The 21,629-nt window shown below is 21.6% G+C and overlaps 5 protein-coding genes across 9 annotated transcripts in view; 4 read left to right on the top strand and 1 right to left on the bottom strand.

Annotated features, from left to right (window-relative positions):
* Positions 1 to 3,973, top strand: part of LOC107996897 (apoptotic protease-activating factor 1) — a 49,337-nt gene extending 45,364 nt beyond the window's left edge. For both annotated transcript variants that reach the window (XM_062071123.1, XM_017055219.3), the window contains exons 9-12: positions 37 to 89; positions 157 to 1,045; positions 1,121 to 1,516; positions 1,588 to 3,973. In XM_062071123.1, the coding sequence (XP_061927107.1) occupies positions 37 to 89; positions 157 to 1,045; positions 1,121 to 1,516; positions 1,588 to 2,103 (1,854 nt within the window). In that variant the 3' untranslated portion in view covers positions 2,104 to 3,973. The remainder of the gene's footprint in view (positions 1 to 36; positions 90 to 156; positions 1,046 to 1,120; positions 1,517 to 1,587) is intronic.
* Positions 3,974 to 4,291: 318 nt separating this feature from the next.
* Positions 4,292 to 7,812, top strand: LOC107996902 (uncharacterized). The gene is made up of 4 exons (XM_017055225.3): positions 4,292 to 5,172; positions 5,744 to 5,784; positions 6,377 to 6,573; positions 6,849 to 7,812. The coding sequence occupies exons 1-4, from the start codon at positions 5,088 to 5,090 to the stop codon at positions 6,895 to 6,897; spliced, it is 372 nt and encodes a 123-aa protein (XP_016910714.1). The 5' UTR covers positions 4,292 to 5,087; the 3' UTR covers positions 6,898 to 7,812.
* Positions 7,813 to 9,239: 1,427 nt separating this feature from the next.
* LOC107996806 (Golgi membrane protein 1) lies at positions 9,240 to 12,718 on the top strand. Of its 2 annotated transcripts, XM_017055042.3 has the most exons (6): positions 9,240 to 10,067; positions 10,359 to 10,653; positions 10,744 to 10,819; positions 11,130 to 11,300; positions 12,006 to 12,074; positions 12,245 to 12,718. In XM_017055042.3, the coding sequence occupies exons 1-6, from the start codon at positions 9,901 to 9,903 to the stop codon at positions 12,337 to 12,339; spliced, it is 873 nt and encodes a 290-aa protein (XP_016910531.1). In that variant the 5' UTR covers positions 9,240 to 9,900; the 3' UTR covers positions 12,340 to 12,718. The 2 variants fall into 2 exon arrangements, with proteins under 2 accessions (XP_016910531.1, XP_016910532.1); XM_017055043.3 differs by lacking the exon at positions 11,130 to 11,300.
* Positions 10,912 to 16,515, bottom strand: LOC107996807 (GTP-binding protein Rit2). Of its 2 annotated transcripts, XM_028666293.2 has the most exons (6): positions 15,960 to 16,515; positions 15,822 to 15,878; positions 15,624 to 15,697; positions 15,297 to 15,488; positions 15,070 to 15,213; positions 10,912 to 11,338 (listed from the first exon to the last, which is right to left on the bottom strand). In XM_028666293.2, the coding sequence occupies exons 1-6, from the start codon at positions 16,099 to 16,101 to the stop codon at positions 11,267 to 11,269; spliced, it is 681 nt and encodes a 226-aa protein (XP_028522094.1). In that variant the 5' UTR covers positions 16,102 to 16,515; the 3' UTR covers positions 10,912 to 11,266. The 2 variants fall into 2 exon arrangements, with proteins under 2 accessions (XP_028522094.1, XP_016910534.1); XM_017055045.3 differs by lacking the exon at positions 10,912 to 11,338 and having other exon boundaries at positions 11,668 to 15,213; positions 15,960 to 16,492.
* A 1,071-nt stretch (positions 16,516 to 17,586) lies between these two features.
* Positions 17,587 to 21,593, top strand: LOC107996804 (protein DENND6A). Of its 2 annotated transcripts, none has more exons than XM_062071114.1 (9): positions 17,587 to 18,323; positions 18,437 to 18,736; positions 18,831 to 19,103; positions 19,181 to 19,366; positions 19,428 to 19,675; positions 19,757 to 19,929; positions 20,002 to 20,270; positions 20,343 to 20,555; positions 20,663 to 21,593. In XM_062071114.1, exons 2-9 carry the CDS (start codon positions 18,587 to 18,589, stop codon positions 20,861 to 20,863), a joined length of 1,713 nt encoding a protein of 570 aa, XP_061927098.1. In that variant the 5' UTR covers positions 17,587 to 18,323; positions 18,437 to 18,586; the 3' UTR covers positions 20,864 to 21,593. The 2 variants fall into 2 exon arrangements, with proteins under 2 accessions (XP_061927098.1, XP_028522092.1); XM_028666291.2 differs by having other exon boundaries at positions 19,757 to 19,947.
* The last annotated feature ends 36 nt before the right edge of the window (positions 21,594 to 21,629 follow it).

Genomic DNA, 21,629 nt, shown 5'->3' with positions numbered 1-21,629 from the left:
ACTTTCGTTAAATTAAAATAATAATTTTTTTTTTAGATTTGGGATTGTCATGGAACTATATTATCAACTCATGGTCATAATCCTCAGAGGTAAATATAATTGATAATATTTACATATTGATAATTGAAAAAATTAAAATATTATTAATTTTTACAGTTCTCTTAAAAATATAGCATTTACATTAGAAAATAATATTACTTCTTTACTTCATATAATGGATGAAATACATGGTGTTATAATATCATATTGTAAATATGGTAATAAATATGAATATATATCAACATATAATTTAGATTTGAAAAAGAAGAAAATTATCTTCTTCTGCAGTGTGCCACTACAAAATAATTCTTTATTTATTGTTACTCAAAAAAAAGCTATATATGTGAAATGGTTTAGATCAAGTAATAATCATATGCATAGTTATAATAAACAAGTAAGAGCAAGTGTTGAAAATGAAAAAACCGTTTATGTTTGTGCCAGTATGACTGATGATGGTCAGTATATAGTTTTAGCTGATTCTAGCGGTTTTATAAATGTATGGAATATAAACATTGGACTTCATCCAATAACTACTTATAAAAGTCGTGTTTCTTCTTTGGACACATATTGGTTAAAAGATGAAGGATATCACATTATATGTGGAAGTGAGAATCGATTACTTCATAAATGGAAATTTCCAGCAGAAGGAACTGGTATATCAATAAAAAAACCTTTATTTGATGCAAAAGTACAGAATTTTGGCAATACTTCGGATACTATTGTTATGGAAACACGTTCAAATACTATTATTACATTAATTGGTGATGATAAAATAGCAGAAACTGAACAAATTGATGGAAAAATAAATAATTTAATTCTTTATGCGGATAAAATAATTTATGTTACTGATAAAGGTATGATTAATATGTTTGATACAAGAAGTAAAGAAAATATTCGTATATTAAACTTTTCATCTAATGTGGAATTAGTCACAGTATTAGATATAAAAACGGATATAATTAACAATGGTATTCTCGTTTGTAGAGGGACAGATGATAATTTACAGGTAATGCATGGCGATATATTATATAAAAAAATTGAAAGAAATTGATTATTTTAATTGATTTTTTATTTTTTATAGGTGTGGGAAAACGTAAAATTAAAATATATAATTCCGAATACAGGTTACGTTATTGCAATTCATACAATTGATCACGAATGTTTAGTAACAATAACTCGAAATGGAATAATAACAATTTGGAACATCAAAAATATGAATTGGTTACAAACGGATAGAGTGAACGGAAGTTCAGAGATAATTTTTACTTGTTTAAGCTATCAGAAGAATTTCTTAGCTGTGTTAAATGAAAATAGAGATGTTGTTTTGTATAAATTACAGAAAGATATAATATTAAATCCAGCATATATTAAGATAATAGAATTTTCTAGGCTAACATATATTCATAAATTAACATGTTGTGAAATTTCACAAAACGAAAAATATTTAGCTATAGGTTTTGAAAATGGAAACATTTCTGTAAGTTTTATTATAAATTATTTTAATATTTACATAAGAAATATTAATTATTATAATATTAATAATTTCAGATTATTGATACATTTACATTCGAAGAAATACGAAAATTGAACTTTCATACAAGTTCAGTTACTCAATTACATTGGGCTCCCTCTATGATTGAGATTCCAATTTTGCTTTCTGTAAGTTCTGATGAATTAATTTGGTGGAATATTACTTTAATTCTACATATACGTAAACCAAAATCGGAGAAAAGAACCGTACTGAGTCACAGTTTTAGTTCTCCTTCTGTTAGTAAAATAACTAATGATTTCCCACATATATCTACTAGTCAAAGTATAGATTCGTATATTTGCCATTTACAAAATCAGTTACAAGGTAAAAATAATATGAATGATGTAGATAAACTAACTAAGTTTTGGAAATCTAAAGAGGGTAAAGATCCCAAACAACCAGGAATACTAGCTATTGTTGAGTTACCTTCAAATTTTTTTGCTAAAATATGCGTATCTACCGACTTCACTAAATATGTTACAGTTGATATATATGGATCAATCAGTACTTTTACATTATGTGGGTATGATTAATAACAAATATTTTTATAATTCAATTTATAATTTTTATATATAACTTTTTGAAAAAGAATCTTGCTTTAAAAAATTTACATATAAATTCATTATTAACTCTATGTTATATTGAGTTTTAATGGTAGATGACTACAACAAAATAGAATAAGGAAATAGAATTTAAGAATTCTAATGATTATGTTAAATGTGAGTAAAATTTCATATAATTTAATTGACTAATGCTCAAAACTATATTGAAAAGCATAAAGTTCTTAATAATATTTTAATATTACTGCCATTTGCATTTATCAAAAAATTATAAGATCTCTTATTCATAGAAGAAAACCATAGTTCCAATTTTTACAGCATTTTTTATAACGAATTTATACATAATATAATTTTTAGATAAATTTTTATCCTTATAATTCGATGCACTCGTATTTCTTAGAATTATTCTTTAAGTGATACAAGTTGCTGAATGTAGTTTGTAAACTTTATTCTACTTATTTTTTTGTACAAATGCTCTTTTTTACATAATTTTATATAATTATATATGATTATAATATATACATATATCAATATATAGTTTATACATAAGTATTATTTAATATTAATATAAAATATATTTTAGTATTATATACATTTTTGTAAATATAAGTAATTGTATTTTATCGCAGAGATTAGCAAAATTTAAAAAAAATTAAATACTTTTAACAATTAGAAATTTTATTGAAATAAAATAAAAAGAATAAAAGAGAGAGAGAAAAATATCTAAATTATATAACGAACCTAAAAATTTTATAATTAAAAAATTGATTATGTTATATTTTTATGTATTCTGTATTATTTAAAAATAATACTGCAAAATATTAAAAATGTAAGTTATTGATATGGAAGAAAATTTGATTTGAATTTATACTAAATAATATTTATTACTAATTAAAAAATAAATTTTTAAAATAAATAAAATTTATCATAATAATATCATAAAATCAAATAAATTATAATTTAATTAAATAATAAAATAAATTTTAAAATTTGATCGAAATTTTATAATCATATTAAAACATTGCAATAATTGTTAATATTTTATAAATTACAGGAAACTATTAAATTAGAAATTTTCCATATCTTTGACTTTCATTCATTGAACTATGAAGTCAATATTTTTTATTGTTATATATTTTATACTATGTGCCTTAAATGTACAACATAAATACTTGAAAAAAAGTATATATTTGCATTGAATTTTTAACATATTTAAATTATATGTTAATAATTTATGGCACATGCCTTTTAAATAAGATACTTAAGTTATGCATTTATTTTATATACCAAATATAAAAAAAATAAATTAAATTGTATTTTAATTGGTGCATAAAGTTAGTTCTTATCTCATATGTTTTATCTCAGTGTTGCAATTTCTTTAATTTTGACGAATCTATTTGATTTTATATGATTGTAATATTGCTATAAATGTTCCAATGAGATTACTTCAAGATAGATACAGACAACAAAACAATAATATAAAAAAAAATCCTAAGCGTTTCTAAGTACAACAACTTTGCACAAATTAGATAGAATATATATTGAAAAATTTCATGTATTCTGATACTACATATATAGTTATGTATATGTCGAAATGTTTATTAATTATTTTGTGATATAAGAATACATGTGACTAATGTATTCGTCTTAATTGTGGTGCAATTTATGGGAAATGTAAACAATACTAAAGCTCACGAGTGATAATATTTTATCAGTCAAAACGAAGTTTGCATTTTCTCATTAAGAAACTCAATTTTTTAAAACATTTTTTGTATTTTACGACGTTATAAAAATTATATACATTGTAATGTAAATAAAATTATTATAAAATTCTGTAAATATATATATTTTTTTTATTTCTTTTTTTGGAAATCAATGGATAAAACGCGGAATAGTGCAATTGCGTTTCGCATAAAATTGCAACTACACGTGGTTAGTATACATATTTTTAGAAGAGAATGACCATGCAATGTACGACTTGGCACTCCACAGAGCATTTAATTTTATACTCTAGGCCAATGTCGATTACTATGTTATGTTTTAATAAGAAATTGTTTGTAAAATTCGAAGATTAATTATATTATTGTAGGTTAAAATTTTTTTTTTATTGTTAATTCAAATTTTACATTTTAAAATGCCAAAATATACATACAATTTTTTTTTAATAACTGATAATTATTTATTTAAAAATATTTATTCAATAATCTTAAGTAATAATTCATTACTAATAATAATAATTACTAATAGTTATTATCAATAATTAGCAATAATAAATTAATATATTAATAATTATTGAGACAAGTATAATTAAAATATTATAATGATCAATTGTAATCTTATGTCTAAATATATAAGTCAGTCATTGAAATCGTATTGAAAACATAACCACTCATTGAATTTAATTAAATAACAAAGTAAATGATACTATATGATTTAAAATGAAGAATTAATTTAAATTATAGATCGTAATATTACTTTTACTTTAATAGATATAATCAAAAGTAGTTAAAAATGTTTTATGATAATATATTATGATTTGAGTATCGATTCGAATCGATAATTTTTGAAAGGTACTTCTACATACTAATAATCGCACGTTAATTATTACATCACTAGTGTATGTCACTATATATCATATCAATTGATCAAAAAAAAAATTTGATAGATTCTAAATTATTTGCGACAGTATGCGAATATAACAACGTACAACATATACAAAGTATATCACAATACTTTAGGTCCCGGAAATGTGAGCGGGGTGAGGAAAGTGGACGACTCATACCAGCAGCGCAACTACCAATCGTTGCACTTCGCGATATTCAGTCTCAGTGTACGGATCGTCTTACTACTTGTCATTTTTATGTTCATCCGTTTTGTGATCTTCAAATAATTAATTTTTTAATTTTTTTTCTTTAAATAATTTTTAATAATAATTTTTAGTGTGAACACAAAACAAAATGTCGGTTATATATAAAAATACAATGAACTCGATTGGCAAGTTTGTACCTCAGAAATTTCAACCACTGTGGAATCATCCAGCTGGTTAGTAAGTTATCGATGATTTTTCAAATAGTAACACGTGCGTAGAACATATGTGCTTCTGTCATTCTATTGCTTACATTTGACTGGGCAGATAAAAAGTACATGTAATATTTTATAAATTTTAAATATTTCTTATATTTTATAAATGTAAATTTAGATAGACCTGACCGTTATTAACATATAAATCATGTCATACTATGACACGCTGCTCTATATATTAAGATTGCTAGATTTTTATCCATTTTTTTTTATATTTTTTATAAATTTTTACAATATCGTAAAAAGAAAGTTAAAAATAATATATCGATATCATTAAATAAGTGATTTAAAGATTATCGCAGATTAAGTTTTTGTAATTGGAATTTGAAACTTGTTGAAATATGATTGAGTAATATGCATATATTACGAAACATGATTCACATAAATTCGAAAACATGTAATTATAATCATTATCGTTATATTACGAATTACTTTTATTCTATTCCTTTTTTAAATTTTCTATTGATAATATAATATTGCAACTATTATAAGAAATATGTAACAGTAGTATCGACGTATTTCTCCCTTTCAGGTCCGCAGACTATATTCTTCTGGGCACCAGCTTTTAAATGGGTCAGTAACTTTGAAGTTTTAATCTCGTTAAACATTATTATTCAATATGTTTAATTATATTTAATATATTTTAACGTATTATTTTAAAATAATTAATGCATGCAGTTCTATCATTGAATTTACAAATTTAAAAATTATTTGTTGACTACAACATATCTACATAGATTTGATTTAATTTTTATATTTTCATTAATATATATTATAAAAAAAATGATATATATCACTATGATCACCTTTAATTATTTCGTATTTCGTATTTCGTATTTAATGATTCTGTATTTCCATAATGGCATATAAAATCAATAATATATCATCAATATATTTTCTAAAAAGGAATGAAAAAAAATTATTTCGTGTAAATGTCAAATATTTATAATTTAAAAAATCCTAAATTTTATATATAAAAAAATTTCTGAAGTATCGTGCGCATACATCTTATTACAAATTGCAGTTAATCTAGCTAAATATAGGTCAACTTTTTAAAGTAAATTGTCTGAATACATCTTGCATTTGCTTGATTATTCATAATTTCATTTGTTATTTTTTTTATAACTTAAATCTATTTTAATACTTCGAAGTTTACAAATTACAGGGACTTGTAATAGCTGGCCTCGGTGATTTGCAGAGGCCAGCAAGTCAAATTTCCATTAGTCAATCAACTGCCTTAGGTATTACTGGCTTAATTTGGACCAGATATTCTTTAGCGATCACTCCAAAAAATTGGAGTCTTTTTAGCGTAAATCTTTTCGTCGCGCTAACAGCTTTGTATCAAGTTAGTCGAGGAATAATGTAAGTCCACTTTTTAAATATTATACAATAATATTGTTTTAAATTGTATCCTATCATATGATATCGAAACAATAAGAAATCATGAAAAAAAATAATTTTTTAATATATTAATATATTATATTTATTGTGAATATGTATGAATGTATAATGTATGAATTTTTTTGTTTTGAAATAAATAAATTATATATGTGTAAAAATTATATTATTTCAAAAAATTTAACTAATTTATTTTTTTATTATATTTCATATATTTGATTAAATTATGTTTTTTTTAGGTATCAAAGAGAACAAACAACTGCAACAGCATCTACGAAAGAAAAATAGCGTATATTTCCAAATAATATACATTCCCAGATATTCAAATATTTAAATGTATATATTGAAAATATTGACATTTTAATAATTTGATGATACTTGTGGAATGTATTTAATGTTATGAAACAAACAAAAAAAACAAACACGAAATTAGAAAAATAACGCGAATTTATTATCAGAATTGAACATAATTAAAGACTATAGTTCAAGATGCACTTTACATGTATATGATAGAAATATATTCAACATAAAAAAAAATGATAATAAAAGAAGTAAACTATGAATTATATTGTAAAATTTAGAAAACAAGCAAGTTGCAAATCGCAAGTCGATATGCAATATGAAATAATAATAATTGGAAACTTAAAATATCAATATTCAAAATTTAAAATATTAATTAGAAATTAAAAATTATCAATATTGTGTTTAGATTTAAAATACCAAAAAAATGCGATACCAATAATATAAAATTATTAAAAATAATATAACATGTATTAAGCTGTGATATCGAATGTAAGGTGCTGTTCATTTTTATTTCATTATATTGCATAAATTCTAAATCCTAAACTACTAAGTACAAATATACCAACAGAAAATATAGAATGTAATTTTAAAGTGCAGTACAACATTTAAAAGCATATACAATAAATTAAAATATCAATCAATAATACACCAATAATAATCGTGTGTAGTAATATATATATATATATATATATATATATATAATGTTAGATTTAGATAAATTTATTTATGTACATATCTACCTCTAATAAATAATAATATATAATTTACTGGTCTTAACGATTCGCAACATTGATGCTGAAGCACTCGAAGAAGTAGGAAATGTACAAATTGTATATCAAGTTCGATAATATTGTAATTGCCTTATAAAAAATATAATAAAATAATATATTTTTTTAATAACCGTTTTTCTATATAATTTTTTTATATTTGAAAAAAATATATTTCACTTTATATAGAAACACGAATGTGTAAATTTTCTATTTGAATAAGAACATAGAATAAAATTTTTTTGTTATACTTGACTTCTAATAGATAAACTTAATAATGATAAGACCATATTTTATTAGTCAAATTGAACTGTAAAATTTGTAAAATTGTAAATATTGATATCTCAAAAATTATGATTTTGATAATTATCTTCTTATAAATTTAAAATACAAACTTTTTATAAGTTATCGAATTGTGCGTCTTTGGTACAAAGATAATGATAATATAATTTACATATTTCTATAAAATATATATAAAATTATTCTTTAATTTTTTAATTTTAAGTATAATATTAAAAATTATATTGAATCATAAAATTAATATTCCTAATAGTGATAATATTAAAATATATAATATTAATATTTTCTATTAATCTGATGATTTATTTTAAATCATATATCATATATCGACAAAATGATATGAAAGATGTGATAAAATATTGTATAATTTTTCTAATAACATATTTAAAGTATTTATTGTTTAATTTTATTGCGAGTAAAAGTATAATATTGTAGCCATCTATCTCTGATATTTTGTTTTTAAAAAGATATTTTAACATTCAAGAGATGGCACTAATACTTAATTTTTATTCTATCTTATTCTACCTTTAAAAAGATATCTTATTTCGGGAGATAGTACTAATTCTTAATTTTTATTTTATTTCTATTTTTTTTTCATTATTCGCATTCTTTATTTCTCTTCTTTCATTTTTTAGTACTTTAAAAAGTACTACTGATTTTTTAATTTTTAGCTTATTTATCTTTTTTCATTATTTGCTTTTTTTATTTATATTTGTTGTATTTTGAAATATGACTATAAGAATATTACATTGAAAATCTAACAATTCGATATATATTGTTCTTAAAGTTACTTTTATTAAGAATAAAATAAGAATGCCATCTATCAGACAAAGAGTTAATCAGTTAAATATATGTTTATTAAGAATTCAAAAATGCAAATATTTAAAAAAGTGGAAAATAAAAATTTACAAAGAATTACATTAAAAAACAAATAAATTATCTTTCAAAATCCTTATAATTATCTGATACTAATTTGATATTAAAAAAAAAAAAATAGATAACATCAATTTTTAATATATCTCGATTTTTTTTTATTTCATTTATTCCGAAGATGGCGCTGATATAATTTTTATTCTATTTTTATACTTTATCGCATTGATCTTTATCTTATCTATGTTTGTTATTGTGTATTTAAGATATAATTTTAATTTTATTTAAAATAAAAATATAAAAATACATAAAATATATTAAATATAAAAAATATATGTATATATTTATATATAAGTTTGTAATAGAAATATATAGATATAAAATATAAAGATCGAAATTCGATTTCATTTATTATCATTATATATACATATGTATTTAGATAAGAATTTTTAGTTATTAATAAATATGTATGAAAAATACGAGCGCTTACAAATATATATATATATATATGTATATATATATATGTATGCATATGATATATATTTGTGATTGCATAGTTAGCCGTCACCAGTTGTTCAGTTACCATTTATTTCAGTATAATGAATATATACCGAATTGATTTTAAATCGTTTTAATATTGATGTCATGTTATGATTGCTAACAAATAAACGAAGTTGTTCGATATGTGTTAAAAATCACGACAGATTAAAATATAATTTGATCTAATATTTTTTGTGATAAAATGCATACATACCATTGTCAATACCGGTAGTGTATACTAGATACGCCCACAACACATTAAGTGTATTTGCTTTTACGAAAATTTTATGAAAATTTAAAAAAAAAGTCTTATCAAAATAAAAAGTTCAAAACGTGCTATTATTTTAATTGCTTTGAATTAATTGTAAGTAATGAATTGTGACACTTGATAAGGCTATCTATTTTTTCATCTCTAAAATACGATTGATATATAGTGAGAATTAATTTTTTATGCACGTGCAAATTTTCAACGCACATGTATATCTGTTAAATAAAATATAATAAATAAGGAATGGGAATTGACAGTATGAGAGTCGGAGGAGGCCGATGTCCTCCTCTCCTCGTTGGAGGACTTCTCGTTGCTTGTTTAATGCTCATTTGCAACTGGTGGACTTTATCTTCTGAAAATATCGAATTAGTTAGACAGATTGACGAGTTGAATGAACAACTTAAAATTAGGTATTGTTATAAGATAATTAAGATAATTTTATATTTATATGTATCAGTTTATTACATATTTTATATTATCACATCATTCGTCACTATTTTTAAAAGTGACTTATTTATAAAAAATATAGTCACGCTATATAATTTGTGATAATTTCTACATCTTGAAGTTTGAAATTCTTAAAAACTGATTTAATAATTGACAGAAACCTAATACATTACATGTATATATTATGGTGGTTATACTATGTATATATCATGGTGGTATGAAAACATAATATTCATATCAATATTATGTTTTAGTGCTGAAGAAAGAGATCAATGTGTTACATTACGTGGAAATTTAGAACAAAGATATAAGCATGCAGAAGATGAGGTAGCATCACTTCATGTACGTTTGGAACAACAAGCAGATTTAAAGGAAAAAAATGATAAATTGGAAGATTCTGTTAATAGATACAAAAATGATTTAGATTTATTGAAGTTAAATATTAGTAAAACTGCTACTTTGGAAACAAGACAGGAAAAAAATAATTTTAATATAGAATTAAATTCAACACGAGAAAAAAATAAAAAACTACAAGAGGAAATAGAACAGGTACAATATTAATTATAAATTTAACAATTTTGAAATTTTATACCTTAATAAATAAATTATAAATATATATAATCATTAAAATTTTTTTAGTTGAAAAATGACCTTGATAAAATTAAATCTACATGTAATCTAACTACTCAAAAAAAAGCTGCATTTATTCCACAAAGTAAGTATTTTATATATTTTATTAAATTTTGATGTTTTTATATGTTTGATATAATACACATATAAAATAAAATTAAAATAATTTGAAATGTATATAATTTAAATGATTTATTTTGATACTTTTTTAAAATTACAAAAGAATTATTTTTCATTTACATCTCCTTAAGCAGTTTTTCTAATAATAATTCTTTGAATTATTTTAACATTCATAAAATCAATAAAAATATTAATACAATTTTCATTTTGTTTAATTTCTGTATATTATCAATTGACTTAGTATTTTATGATATTTTGGCATTTTGCCAATTTAGCTACAAGAGAAGTAATTAACAAGATTCAGTTGGATCCTGTTCCGGAATCAGCTGTAAGAATATCTTTAGCTGGTCAACGTGGTTTGAAATACCATGGAATTCCAATTCTTCCAAAAGATCCACCTGGCGCTGTGCGCCTAAAACCTCGCTTCTCTGTTACAATGCCGAAAGGTAGTGATACGTTTCTTCTGTCTCAAGAGAAAAGAAATCTATCACAAAAATAAAACAGCACTTATTCAGAAATTCTGTACATAAAATATTGTATTTTTGATGCATTTATTATACCATTAGGCATTTAAATGAATCTGATAAGGCTTTCTAATAAATACTTACACTGCTTATCTACTTAATATGTAGAATGATTTAAGATGTGAATGAAAAAATAAATTTTCATGTATTATAGAAATATGTTATATTTTAAAGTAAAGATATTAAATTGAATACCAACAATAAAAAAACTATAGATTATCATTGTAGTATTCATTTTTATTTATAATACAAATTATTAAAAATTATTAGAAAGAAATTATTCATAATATTTGATCTTAAATTTTATTTTATTCTACGTATTTACATTATTATATTAAAAAATAAAAATTATATCATTTTACATTATTTATTTAAAATATATTATAAAATACTTTAATTTATTACTTAGATTTAATATATATTATAAATAACTAATATATATATTTATAATATAATATAACATATATACATATATAAACTAATTGGAGAGGGTTCACTAATGCAAAAATTATTAAAATGTTATTTAGCAAATAATATTTTATAGAATATATGGATATTACAAGTTCTCATAAATGTTTTTTATTATTTTATATTAGAATAGTAATAGTATATATGACTTTTTTTCAGTTCAGATAAGCTCAAAAATCCAAAAGAATAATGATTCAAATGGAGACATGGATGACAATCCAGATCCTGGTAAGTATTTATTATAATTTAATCATATTAAATATTATCATTATAACTTATTTTTTATCATTTATCATGCAATAAAGTATAACAATTTTTAATAAATGTACATGCAATTTGTTTTTTAAATAATAAAAAATTTAAATTACTTTATTTTTATTGCAATTTTTTTTACATAGAAATTAGTAAAACAGAAAATAGAGGAACAGATAACAATGTAATAGAAAGTGGGCGAGATCAACATACATCAAATGGAAGACTTAATGGAGACTGATAATGAATAATTAAAAAATATTTCATGCAATAAATAAAAAATATGTCGATCATTTATTAAGTATAATTAAATTATAAATATTTTCAAAACAAGAAATGTTTTGAATCTTTTGTATAATTATAATCATTAATTTATAAGTAATAATAGAAATTTGAAAATAATTTGCAATCTTTTATAGTGCAATTATAAAAAACAAAATATGTATTTTTTAACAAAATACGAAAAGATTTCTAAGATTATATAAATATTAATTTATTCCACATTATTATAGAATATTATATATATAAATTTTTTATTTTGTTCATTCTTTATATTAAATTATTAAATTTTTTTATCAAATTGAATGTAAATAAATAAAATAAATGTTTTTAATATCCTATTTTGTATTTATTTAATTTGTGTAAAATAAAAATTGAAAATATCTATGCAAATTATATTATGTAATGTCAATTATTATAGTAAGATTATATATTTTAGATTACAATTATAGTTTTTTAATATCTCCAATTAGTTTATTAAAATTACAATTCATATATATTATTTTAATTACTTCGGTACTTTATTTCAATTATATCAAATTTATTGCTCAATTTTAAAGTGAGCATGCATATGTGTGCGTTTTTAAAATTTTTTTGTTAATACATCATAAACTTACATTTCATTTAATTATTTTATTATATTGTCACTGTAAAATGTGTTTCTTTTGTATTTTTTAATTAATATTTATTTATTTAATTTATTTGTAATATATTGTATGAACAATGAATGAATATATAAATTGTTTTTCATCATTGTTAATTTTAAAAATTTCATTTTCATATGTATATAGATATACCTAGTTTGTTTAAATATAAAAAGAAATAATATATTACATAGAATTACATACAATCTCTTTTTATTGTTATGAAAAATAATAAAAGAAGATTAAACACATTTTACATGTTTCATATATTACATAAATTTTATATTTTGAGTCGCTATGTATTAATTTTTATTTATTAATACTTTCTACTATAGTAGGACAAAATTATTGATATATTAATAATTGATTATCAGCTTTGACAGTAATACTTTGTACTTATTACTATAAAATAAAAATCAAAATTATTATGTTAGCTATTAAAATAGATTAAATATTAATATTCAGATTTTTTTATTAGTAAACTGTTTATAAAATGTTGTAACAAATATAATACCAACATGTATAAATATTTCGAAGATATGATAAATATAAATGATCACGTTAAACTGTATGTAATCAAAATTCATAATTGCATCTGTGAACTGTAAATTATTGCATGTTAACATAACAAAATGCAAAACTTGACTAGGAAACATTAAGTAACGACTAGACATTTAGTATATAAACTTACATTTAATAACATTTTTTATGACTTTTGCCATTATAGTTTTGTTCTATTATCTGGCAACTATATAAACTATATATTCTATTAATTACTTAATTGATCTATGATATACATACTCTAAAAAAAAAATCACCTATTCTCAAGCTGCACAAATTAAAAACTTCAAAAATTAATAAATATTAAGAGACAAAAATAGAATCTATTAAATGTATAATTTTAAAAATTTCTTAGGAGCCGTTTTAAAAATATTGATAATTTATAAACATAAAATTTATAGATTTATAATCATATGCATGTTAGTATTATTTCTTCAATTTTTAAACATAAAAATATATTTATATTTTTTGATTGGAAACTTTATGCAAATTTTAAATATGTAACATGTTTAAACTTTACAAATTATTATAACTTTCGTATACTCTCTCTTTGTAATAATGTAATTCATTATAAAATAATTCATAATTTCTATTTTTGCAAAATTTAAATTAGTATAAATAAATTTTATTTATTAATATTCTAATTCATTAATTCAACAATTATTTAGTATTATAAAGCTTTCCATTCATCTCACATGTACAGTATATTTTGCATTTACAAGATTTTTATTTAATATTTCATTTTGTTTTAATATGAAATATTAAATTCTTTGGTCATATTGAATAAATTGTAAATTAATAATTAGAATTTAAATCAAATGAAATAAGTGATTATTATAATTACATTAATTTAAGAAAACAAAAGTAGAATACTTTTAAGGTAGATAATGAATTGTAATAAATTAATTATTGTTTTTTATAATAACACATTTTTAAAAAATATTAAAAATTTTTCTAATAAATAATAATGAAGAAATTGGAGACAGAATTATAGATAATTTATTACTTATTAGTTTTACTGAAAGTTTTTTGTAGAATATTGTATCATTTTTGTTATTTATATTTCATTTTATATTTTTTCAAATATTAAAAATAATTAAATTTAAAAGATATTATTGCAATATTTATAATAATATTTATAATAAAAATAATGAATTACAGTCTATATTTCGTGTCTCCATTACTACATTTGAAAATATAATGGGGTTAAAGATAAGGCAGTGAGATGTTATAGAATCAATCTTTAGATTAAGAGACTATTATGAAATCTAAACGAATCATAAAAAATTTTGTTCGTTGTGTATTTGTAAAACTTTAAACTATTTATGCCATGTTTTGTTAATTTAAGATAAACGCTATCAAAAAGATATTTATTAAAATAGTTCAATTTAAGGAGAATAATAATGATTGTTAACATGCCTTTGTTTTCTCCTAAAAATAAAGGCAAGTATAGAACGAAGTCGCCACCAACGACTATGTTTACGTACTGAATTTCTTGATCTCTCTTTAGCTCGAATTTGTCTGACTAATGAATAAAATGCATCATCTATGAATTGTCTAAGAGCTGCAGATGTTTCATAAAAGGGACAACCAAGTTGCTCAGCAAGTGCTTTTCCTTCTTCTGTAGTTACCTATAATGTTTATCACACTAAAAAAATTAATGAATTCTAGCTAAGATAAAAACTAATGTCTAAATAAAAAACTAATAACTTACCTTTCGTTGATGTTGTAAATCAAATTTATTGCCAACCAATACTAATGGTATATCTTCATTAGCTCTCACACGTGTTATTAATTTTCGATATTCCAAAGCTTCCTGAAAACTATGTCTATCAGTTACAGAATAACATATCATAAAACCCTCTCCACATCTCATGTATTGGTCACGCATAGCTGTAAATTCCACCTATATATAAAATATATATATATATATATATATATATATATAAAATTATAATATATAATTAAAAATAATATATAATATATAATATGATTTTTTATAAAATCATCATTTTTTTTCTTAAATCAATAAGATTCTAACCTGTCCTGCTGTATCTAATATATCTAAAAGTGCAGCTTCACCATCAATAACTGCTTGTTGTTGATATGAATCCTCTGTCAATAATAAAGAACATTAAATGGCATATTACTCCAAAAACTAAAAAGTACTAAGAAAATAATTTCATAAATATTTTTAAACATTTTTATTATTATTACAATACATGAAATAAATTATTACCTATAGTTGGATCATGATAATCAAGAAAACTATGACTGACAAATTGTAATGTGACCGCTGAAAAAATCATTTCTGTAATATATATACAATATAATATATTTTTCTTTTTTAAATAAATGACAATATAAATTATATTACCTGATTTACCAACACCACCATCACCTAAAATAACAATTTTGTAAACTCTAACTCCACACCTAGTAGTAGGTTGCGAGACTACCGGTACATCATTCTTGCCGTTCAAGGCTACACTCTTATCCTGCAGGATGCTAGCTGACATCGTTAAAAAATTTCTGTTTACCGATAACTTAATGTTTGCTATGATTATAACAAACTCGTACTTTTACCAACTGACTGACATACTTGGTCACGTATTGGAACACGCGTATAGACACACCCGTATCGGCTATGAGATCGGGACAGATACGATACATGTTTGATCACGATTGCAAGCCACTTTTTTTGTAATAACTTTGAACTTCACCAAATGATATTTAATGGTTAAAATTTATGTTTTTTCAATTAGATTTAGCATGGTTGAAGATCATAAGCTCACCGGGCTTGACAGAATATGACAGTCGCAAAGATTAAGCACGCGCGCAATTGTGCATTCAGGGGCGTATCCATTTGCTCTATTGTTAATATAATAGATCTGTTTATACATAAGTACATATGTATATATATCTAATTTTACTGATTATTTTTTAACAATAAGAATAATTTTAAAAAAAAGCGTTATTTATTATTTTAAAAACTTCAATTTTTAATGAAATTTAATTAATGTATTAAGAAATATAAACAAATAAAATATTTTTGTTATATTTTATCATAATGGATTTTAAATTTTTATAATATATACGTTATATCTGAATATATTATAAATTAAAATTGACAAATAAAAAGAATCAACAAATATATAAATAAATTAAAATGATTATAATTTATAATAACCTTAGTTCTTATAGAAGTTATAGAACAAATTTATTTTTATTCGACTATATTATATTTATTAATGGCTTTTATTTATATATTATAATTATTGCTAATGAAATTCAATTATGAAGAATTTTTTATATAATCTACATATGTAGATATATAAAAATACATATGCATTATATCCATTGCAATTATGTTAAATCATAAATTTTAATCAACATAAAATAATATATCGGTGCAATTCGTATAAAATAGAATTGTGTATAAAATAATATATGAATATCTATACAAATTACTTATTTTATGTAATAATATAAAAATTAATAGATTTAACTAATTATATTTTATTCTATATCGAAACGAATTCGTATAAATAATATTGTAGAATATTAAAATTTTTATGCACATTTCTTATAATAATTTTATGATATATTTTCTCTTTAAATATATTAAATTTATTATAAATTATATATTAATATATAATTAAACTTATTAAATATAAATTTTTTATTATACGAAAATTAAATATATGTATAAAATGAATGATAATAAAAGATATATAATTTTTTAGTATTTAATATTAAATATTTTTAATATTTTTATAAAAATAAAATATGATATATACAGAAATATATACATATAAAATTCATGCTTATTTTTATTAATATTTTTAAATTTATTAATATTTTAATTTTTATTATAAATTCTATGATTAATAAGTTCGACACATGCTATAATTTATATATAAATAAATTCATGATTTAAGTTAATAAAACATCAATATTGCTATGACTTAATATATGTATGTATTAGAAGAATAGGGTAATAACCAAATTTCTCGTGACCAAAGTGCGAGGTATAATTGCACTGATTGTAATATATATATATATATACATACATATATATATATATATATACATATATATATACATATATACATATATGTATATATGTATATATATATAGTATTTTTTGATCTGATGTTATTTGAGAAGATTGACGTGTTCAAATAAAATTTTTCAAAATACTTATATGATAGGTTTCAGAGGTTATAGAAATATTGTTATAGACACTGAGCATTATGAAGACTTTCTCTAATAAAGCGAGACAGAATATTGAATACATATATACGCAGATATTTTCAGTGAAAAAAAGTACTGGTGTAAATATTATTCATGAAAATTTTCTTTTCTATGCCATTATTTTCAAAACTCAACTAAAATGTTTGACAGATTATTATTATCACAAGATGAAAAACACGTGGGCATTTTAACAATTGTGTGTAAATAGTAAATAATAATGAAATAAGTGTACATATAATAACCCTCGTGTTTTTGAGTTTTTTGATTCTTCAATTAATATTTTTCCCTGACATTTTGCTCCCTATTCAATGATAATAAATATAGTTTAAAAATGAATTAAATATCATTTAACAGTTTTAAATATCATTAAACAGGGTAAAAATATATATATGGAAGTTAAAAATAATTATGAAATTATTAAAATTAAAAAAAAATTATCAAGAAGAAAATTTTAATTTAAATTTGCAGAATGTATAACAAAATTGTAAGTTTTTGTTTTTAAATTAATATATTATAGAATATAGTAATAATAATATTACATATTTTTTTAAAAAAAGGATATAAAATATATTTTAACATAATTTTATTATTTTTCAGATATTTAAATTCCTTTATAGGAATTATTACATAGCTTTATGTACATTAAGTTACAAATTGAATAAAAATTGTTAAAAATTGTTATTTAACAAGATATCAAGTGACATGGTCTTTATCATATGCATATGGTTATATTAATCAAATCTTAAAATGTCAGTTGCCTCTTGTTCAAAAATTAAAAGGATGGATAAAATAAATAGTAAAGAAGAAATAATATATGGGAAATGGGAATGTTTTCATAATTGGATACATTGTATATGCATTGTTACTTTTGATCTTGAATTAGGCCAAGCTATAGAGGTATTCTTATCATATTTTATATTTAGTTTTTAATATAATATTTTTATATAATATAAATATTTTATTATTTCTAATAATATTTTTTTTATTATAGGCTATATATCCATCTCATATCAAATTATCTGAACAAGAGAGATCTAATATTTGTTATCTTGCTTTTCCTGACTCTAATTCTGGTTGCATGGGAGATACACAATATCATGTCAGAATAAGACAAAATGGAGCTATACTTCAAGAGACTAAAGCCTTAAAAGAATATGATAGAAAATCTCCTCCATTTTTACAATGTGATAAAGATTATTATTGGGGTTATGTATATTTCCGTCAAGTAAAAGATAAATCTCTTCCAAGAGGATATTTTCAAAAGGTTTATAATATATAATAAAATAATAAAGATATAAATGCAGGATTTTAAATTTTAATAACTTTATTTATATATATTAGAGTATTGTTATAATTACAAAACTGCCATTTGTGAATCTCTTTGGTGAATTATGTGCTTTAATTGCACCTGAATTTTTTGAAATGGGCAATACAGTGATGGAAGCTATTATAAGAGAAATTGATCAATGGCCATCTCCAACACCTGGCCAAATAGTGCATTTACCACTTATAGGTGTTTTATTTCAGGTAGAAAAATTTCAATAATTTAATTTTATTCATTATGAAAATATAGTGATATTTATTTTAGACTTATATCCCAAATCAAAACTATAAAGCAACTGCACCTACAATTGCTGCCATGGATCATGCGCCAAATTTTCATGCAACACGAAGACTAATTTTAACATCTGCCTATGAAGGAGATATGTTTAGAAGTTTAGCTAGTGTTGTAAGTTATGTACATTTATTATGGGAATTAGTATTACTTAGTGAACCAATTGTTGTTATGGCTAGTTCACCTACTGGTTGTTCTGAAATGGTCCAAGCACTTGTTGCGTGAGTATTTTATATATATTTTAAAAATGATTATAAAATAATTACAAAAAGAAAAGAAATAAAAAGTTCAATATTTTATAGAATGATTGCACCATTAAAATATTGTGCTGATCATCGACCTTATTTTACAATTCATGATTCTGAATTCAAAGAATATACTACAGATGCTCCATCACCACCTGCTGTAATATTAGGTGTAACTAATCCATTTTTTGCCAAAACTCTTCAACATTGGCCTCATATTATAAGAATAAGTAATGGAACTAATAATGGTGAGTTTTATGAAATAATATAGGAATAGTGTATATAAATTTATTATATTTTAGAGAATCAAAGATACAAAATAAAAAAATCGGAGAATCTTAAAGTATTAGATTCAAAACCAGGAGTTTATACACAATATAAACCTTTCCTTCAGAAAGACAAAACTATATTGAAGAAATTATTTAGAGGTATCCAAACAAAAAGACCAGGAGAAGCACAAACAGCTCTTTTAAAACGTCATTTAATAGAATTGACTGAAAGTTTCATGATACCTCTTGAAAGATATATTGCAAGTCTTATGCCACTACAAAAGGACATATCACCTTTTAAAGTAATTATTACCTTTTTTTTGTTTTATGTTCTGAAAAATTTGAACAATATATATTAATTATAATTATTTTAGGCTACACCCATACCTGAATTATTTAATCCAGATGATTTTTTAGCTACTTTAAGTAGCGCTGGACCACAATTAACTACTGGTATAAAAGGAGATTGGGTTGGATTGTATCGACGATTTTTTCGTTCACCTAACTTTTCTGGTTGGTTTCATACTAGATACACAGAATTATCACAAAAATTACAAGTCATACAACTTGAGGCATTATCACAAGCGGTATGTTAAATTATAAATTATATAAATATGAAATTTTGTTCTATTTTCCTTCAAATTTTTATATTTATTTTTTAATTTTTTAAGTAAATTATTATCATTATTTATAGGATTTAAAAACTTGGGTACAAGGAAAACAAGAGGTAGAATTAGTAGATATGATTCTTAGAATTCGACAAAAATTAGAAAAAACTTATATTGATGAAGTACCTATAGGAAATTCTGTAAGAGAAAAGCTTCAAGAAAGAATAAATGACATCACACATACCTTACCAGATGATTTGAAAGATATTTTGAATCATGAATCTTGACATTACGATTATCGTATTAATTTTAAAATTCGGTAATCGCTAATAAATTCAAATCATCAATTTGATGAAAAATTTAGGTCAAAAATATTTCTTAAAATTGCTCTCTAATGGTAAATAATTAACAATTGAATTGAAAGAAAATAATATTGGTAAAAATATATAGAACATATAAAGAGCAAAAAAATATAGGAAAATAATTATGTTTTGTATTTTAAAAAAAATAATGTATTTTTATTTGTGATTTAATTTTTTTATTTAAATGATTAAATACTCCAAGGCGGATATTACAGGACCATATTCTTTTTATATGTAACATGAAACGTGATATAAAAGTCAATAATGGTGCGTGAAATATTCCATAGGTGCAACTAAAGACTTATGAATAATAACTCATATTATTATTCCTACATGGATAAAATGTTAGGTATATTCACGATACTTTTTTTTTTTTATAAATGATTATGTTGTTTCATAATATTTTATAATTTATACGTGTTATATTATAAAATCTTTTCTTAGTATTGTATGTATTTAAATAATTTTTAATAATTTTGGACTCTCATTTTGAATGTCCAAAAAAAAATACTTTTCATTTCAAAAGATGTAAATTCTAATCATATGTAAATGTAACAGAAGAAAGAGTATTAATCTGTTACATGTACATATGTATTTAATTTAAGATCTGTAAATATTGATATGAATGACAAAATATAATAAAGATTTATTTTAATATTTTGGTGTTATTATTATTATTAATTTTAAATTA

This window comes from Apis cerana, linkage group LG2 (assembly GCF_029169275.1).
Source record: "Apis cerana isolate GH-2021 linkage group LG2, AcerK_1.0, whole genome shotgun sequence".
NCBI lineage: Eukaryota > Metazoa > Arthropoda > Insecta > Hymenoptera > Apidae > Apis > Apis cerana.
Note: the sequence above shows the minus strand (reverse complement) of the source record. Positions and strands in the feature narration are given on the sequence as shown.